Below are 6,000 nucleotides of genomic sequence, written 5' to 3' on the forward strand. Positions count from 1 at the left end.
TTGGGTTGTGACAAAATGCTTTCTCCCTCGCAAATACGTATGATCTAGTTATCTGACAATATTAGCTGACAATGTTGCACCAGAAATCAATTTTGAAAGGGATACACGATGCTTTTGATGTTTCTCGACCGGTGTAGCTCTTCTTGAGACCAAATCAATTAGTATTTATGTTGACATAAGTTTCCATTTTGATTTTACAGCATTTTTCTATCCTTCTAATTAACGAGATTATTCTAGACACTTCATGTACGTGGAAAAGGTGGTTAAACGTGGACACTGATCAAGCAGATGGCAAAGAGGAAGAATCCCTTGTCAAATTGACCCAAGAGTTTGGCACTGATGCCTGTTCCAATCCCATTGCCTTTCAAGCCCGTTCCGTTCAAACAAAAACCAGTTCCAATTTCACCGGTGACAGGTTTGAGCATATCGACACAGATTCAGGGTTGTTGTGTCTCAATGTGCGCCAACCTAATGGAAAATGCGAAGACTATGAAGTCAGATTGTGTTGTCCCATTCAACCTGAAAGTGGAACATTGATCCGATATTCGTGTCCAAATTCAGAATATTATTTGGATTTCAAAGACGACCAATTTCCAAAGTTCTTACATGTGGAATGCCAGGATGATGGACTATGGCACTCAAAAGATGTCCAAAGCAAGGAATTATGTTCGAATGGCACGAAAGCTTGTGCTTTGCCAAATATTCCATCCTGTCAAAGCAGAAAAGTTGCATGTCCCTTGGGACAATTACCATTCAGAAGTGATGCCGAGAGGAACCTCTTGTCGTTGGGAAACGATCTATATCTTGGGGCCACGTATTCTTATCAATGCAAAACATCAGGTACGTAAGGTCATATTCTTTAACGGGGTAAGACATACCGGTTGTAGAACGTACATTGTACAGTGATTGCCGAAGCAACTGTCATGATCAAAAATTCCCCAAAATATAAGTGGAAACGAAATACATGCCTTAAAAAATGAAAGCAATAGGGCTCCTATGTTTTTTTATTCAACGATCCATTAGACCTTTTTATATGGTATGCTCTGGATGCAATAACAAATTTGAAGACCGTATTAATCCTTGCAACTACTAGCCTCTTTCACATTTTATTATTGAAGAAACTCTGAAACAGTCTATTTTTTCAGGTTGGGTTTTTAATACTACCGGGTACCCCAAACATATTGAAACGACTTGCACACTGCCCAAGAACTATCCCTCCGCTTTCACTTGGTATTATGAGCAATGGCTAGATGGTATTTGGAAAGGCACATCAGAACTCAAGGAATGCATTGATCCAAATTTGTGCCACGAAGAAGTTCCCGAGTTGCCCTTTGACCTGACAGTTCGAAGTGATGTTCCCGACAACTTAAACCGATCAATTGGATCTACCTATAACTATTCTTGTTCTGAAAAATGTAAGACCCCTTTGTTCAAGCTGTCCAAGTGCGATCATAAGACCACGCAACCTTGTTGATTTCAGATTGGGTTTTTGATATTAATCCAAATCGAAGCTGTTCACAAGTAGGATTTTGTGACAATAAGGCGCACGATTGGGTCTTTGATCATTCCGTTTATGGAACCAAAAGTCTCGAGGTTCAGTGCCAATCATCAAATTCCTCCACAGAACTGCCTCAATGGATATGGACCGTTGAGGGATTTGCGTTCCAAGGCTTCATTCCATCTTGTCTGGATCCAACTTATTGCTTGACGGATCCGCCCATGCCCCCCAAAGGCGTGAGCTCGGACCCATTTCCACCCCTCGGCGAATGGAAATTTGAAGACCAACTAGAACTCACCTATACCTGTGATCATCCAGGTAAAAGGGATAACAACAGGTACATCAAACTACCAATAATATGTCTTGTTTATGAATCAGAACTCAGGTTTCCCAATGATGAATTTCCACCTGAATCTTGGAATCTAACCCTTGGGGTTAGATGTGGCTGGGACCAAACTTGGGATCCTCCTGTTGTTCCACAATGCGCTGATCCACGTCAATGTGAGGCTCCACCTAACGGAAACGAGGTCGTTTTTGCTCAATGGGATCATATTGATGAAAAAGACAAACGGCTCTCAAATGGCAGCAAGTATTGGTATCAATGCCAATCGGGTAAGTGGTCCATATTTTGTTTGGAAATAAATGTATTTGGTACGAGTGTTCATGTTCCTTTAGGAGTTTTCATGTTGGAGAATGAGATAGAAGCAGATTTTTTTGAATTGACTTGCTTCAACGAAGGATCGGGAGCCAAGCCATACTGGATCCCTGTGCTTCTGTACAATCCATTTCCCAAATGTGTCCTAAAAGGTAAGAAAATCATACTCCGTTATTTGTTAACACACTCTTTAAAAGCGTCATGGAAATTAATAATGTATTTTTGGAATAATAAAGCATTTGAAAAGAGCTGGTTGGCGTTGTTCATTTGCATATGGTCATGAGTATTTTTTTTTGCGGACTTCCTTACCGCTACCGGAATTGGAATCCCAGCAGTTCAAGACGAGAAGATTATTTATTTTACTTGACTTTTATTTATATATAGTATTTGATCGACCAACGAATTAGAATTGGCTGATCTGGCTAATCCTTGAATATAAGGTTGATCCGGAATTTTGGTCAAAAACTTGTCCAAGTCTGACTTATATCTTGCTACTGGATCAACGCCTACATAAGCCCTACGAATATTTGAGGGCAGCAAATTGAACAATGAAGGAGCCCGAGAAAGAAGAGAGGTGGACTTCATTGTTTTAACTAGCCTGGATTCTCGAGGGCTTGAAGGTGCTCTCAACACGCACATTAAGCCTCTACGGTCACTAGAATTGACCCTAAATCCTTGGTTGGGACAAAGCTCATGAATACTTTTGAAAACGTACNTCTACGGTCACTAGAATTGACCCTAAATCCTTGGTTGGGACAAAGCTCATGAATACTTTTGAAAACGTACAATATCAGATACCTTTCGTACCTTCTCTGAGTACTGTACAATCCCAACCTTTCTAGCCTCTCCCAATACGAGAGCTCTCTCATACCTTATATTTTCGTAGAAAAACATCTTTGAACCTGCTCGAGCTTTTGCAAACCTGCTGAACTAATTGGAGCCCAAATGGGAGAGGCATATTCAAGATGCGGCTGAATAATCAACTTGTACAGAGTTAGCATCGTGGCACAATCTCTGGACTTAAACGTGCCATATATCCAACCACATGTTTGAAAAGCCTTACCCACCTTCAACTGGATATGCTCATCGAACTTTCCATTATCTTGGAGGACTACACCTAAATCCTTCATGGATGAGACCTGCTCAATGTCCTTATCTTCATCATCTAATGGTGGAGTGTCTAATGGCGTCGACCCAAAGGTCATTGAGCGGAATTTCGTTCCATTCAGTGCCATGTTACTCGCAGCAACCCAGGAGTAGATTTGGTCTAGGACCTCAAACAGACAACCGGAGTTCTGACCATTCCTACCAAATACCATTTTGTATCATCAGCATAAGAAGAGATACTGACATTACTACTATCAAGCTTCTGAAGCGGAGCAATGAAGATAATGAAAAGGAGAGGACCCAAAATGGAGCCCTGAGGGACACCCGACTTGACATCATGTATGTCACTAAGGGATCCCTCAACCGTAACTAATTGTTTCCTACCACAAATGAAACTTCTTAGCCAACTGAGAACCTTGCCTTGGATCCCAATCTCATGGAGCCTGTTCACTAAAAGGCCATGATCTACCTTGTCAAAGGCCTTGGCAAAGTCGAGATAAACTACATCGACTGATTCATGGCTCTCCAGTCCCTAAATGACCTGCTCTATATGCTCAATCAGTTGGGTAACCGTGCTAAAATGTGCTCGGAACCCGTGCTGGCTAGGAGGAAGGACTTCATGGATATCAAGAAATTCAACAAGTTTGAACTTCAAGATCTTCGCAAACACCTTCGCAATATTCGAAGTGAGAGAAATTGGCCTGTAATTACTGGGGAGTGACTTATCTCCCCCTTTGAAAATTGGAACAACATGAGCTACCTTCAGAGAAGAGGGGAACTTGCCCTGGTCCAAGATGCAACCCATCAAGTACGAGAAAACAGGAGCAAGAACCAGTGAGCATCTCATCAGAAACTGAGATGTCACCCCATCAGGGCCAGGGGAGCTCGAGAGTCTCAAGTCCCTGATGGCCTCTAAAGCATCCTGATCTGTGACTGCAAGATCATCTAAATACTCAACTTGACAAGCCTTGCCAGTTATTTGTTCTGCAAGTTAGTGGAAATAAAAGAAGGAGAATGCCGTCGGATAAAAATTGGCCAGTGGCATTATGGTATATTTCAACTATTCCCCGTGGAGGATTTCGTGGTTCAAGGAACCCCCTGATGAACTCATCATGAGACCTGTTATGCTTCTGGTAGCCTAGAGTTTTTTTTAAGGATTTCATTGCCGATTATGTATGCCAATTAGCTTGTGGATAAAAAGGAGATGGTGATCGTCAAAACCCACCCCACTCTCGCAGAAATAGTTGCATTTGGCGACTGACAAATTGTGGTCCTTGACCAGTCAATAATTGCGGACAGCAAAAGGTGAAGAAAATCCCCAAGAGAGATGCAAAAACCGCGGAAAAATCAGGACCATGGTTATACAAGGCCGATCAGGTAAATTTACACCATTTTCAACAGCACACAAATCGACGAAATGAGCAGGTAGGTATCTTGAAATACCTTGAAGTTAAGGCTGGAAGACCTAAGTCTTTATTAATATCCAAATAGCCCACAAACAATGATTGTCATTCATGAAGTAGGGACGTCTGGATGCTACCCTCGATCTAGCTCACGCGGGGACGTCCAGACGCTCCCTTGATCAAGCTTCTGAGGCNCCCCCCCCCCTCCAGAAGTGTTATAAGAGACCCCCGTTAGTCCAGTTAGTACAGGGCACACCCATCCCATACCTTGCCAAGAAGAGGCACGAAAGCCGGAGCATTAGTTTTAGTTCCTCTGCAACCAGGTCATCTCTGAGATCTTGGAGAAGGCCAATTACGTAGGGTTGTGATTGTGTTCAAGTCCAACACTGAGTTACCAAACAACTCAAAGACCATGCTAAAGTTCCTCTGTAAAACAGCTGCGTAGATTTCGGGAAGCTCGAAACCTGACCCTCCAACTTACCTGACCTCAACCTATAAGCTAATCCTTTTAAGGGGAGTTGGGGAAGGAGGTGTGCTCGACCTACTCCAATAGAGTCAAGGCCTTGAAGGCTTCTATTATGAAGCTTCAGAAGCTTGATCAAGAGAGTGGCTGGACGTCCCGCGCGAGCTAGATCGAGGGTAGCATCTAGACGTCCCTGCTTCATGAATGGCACTCATTGTTTGTGGGTTATTTGGAAATAACTAAAGGCCTAGGTCTATCAGCCTTAACTTCAAGGTATTTCAAGATGCCTACCTGCTCATTTCGTCGATTTGTGTGTGGTTGAAAATGTTGTAAATTTACCTGAAAGGCCCTGTACATGGCAATAAAAGGATAACCGGAGAAACTCTCGGCTACGGCCAAGGAGAACGAGTCTGAACTCAAAAATTGAAAAAATCGGTTTGGCATCCGAGCCCAGTTTTCTAAGCAAAAGAGTAAATCTTGGTTTGAGAAATGGTCCACATTGCCATCTTTCCTCGATCTAAGATTCACTCCTTTGTTTAAATAAGCAAGCCAAGTTTTGAGTTGAGGGATTATCAATACCCTTCCTCGTCCATTTAACAGCTTTTAGTTCCTTTTTTTGAAATTCTGGATAAAATAATATTAACTCTGTTTCTGCACTATAAATGCTAATTTAGCCTTGGTTCTCTCTCAAAGTATGTTCCGATGTTCCTGCGAACCACTTACATAACTTTAACTGATTTCATCTCACTCGCCATTTTTATTGACTCTTGCCGAATGAGATATGATCAGAAACGACGTTGCAAAGTACGATATGAACTCAATCACAAAACTTTTCAATATTTATTTTACCTTATGAAAGAATTGGGGGGGGGGG

The 6,000-nt window shown here is 42.2% G+C and overlaps 1 protein-coding gene across 1 annotated transcript in view; it reads left to right on the forward strand.

Moving 5' to 3' along the window:
- The window catches only part of LOC131883359 (uncharacterized), a 58,615-nt gene extending 56,179 nt beyond the window's left edge, over positions 1-2,436 (forward strand). Inside the window, exons 48-52 of the mRNA XM_059230814.1 lie at positions 238-840; positions 1,146-1,415; positions 1,481-1,816; positions 1,877-2,110; positions 2,174-2,436. Coding sequence (XP_059086797.1) covers positions 238-840; positions 1,146-1,415; positions 1,481-1,816; positions 1,877-2,110; positions 2,174-2,436 — 1,706 coding nt within the window. The remainder of the gene's footprint in view (positions 1-237; positions 841-1,145; positions 1,416-1,480; positions 1,817-1,876; positions 2,111-2,173) is intronic.
- Positions 2,437-6,000: the final 3,564 nt, after the last annotated feature.

This window comes from Tigriopus californicus, chromosome 7, assembly GCF_007210705.1.
Source record: "Tigriopus californicus strain San Diego chromosome 7, Tcal_SD_v2.1, whole genome shotgun sequence".
Classification (NCBI taxonomy): Eukaryota; Metazoa; Arthropoda; class Copepoda; order Harpacticoida; family Harpacticidae; genus Tigriopus; species Tigriopus californicus.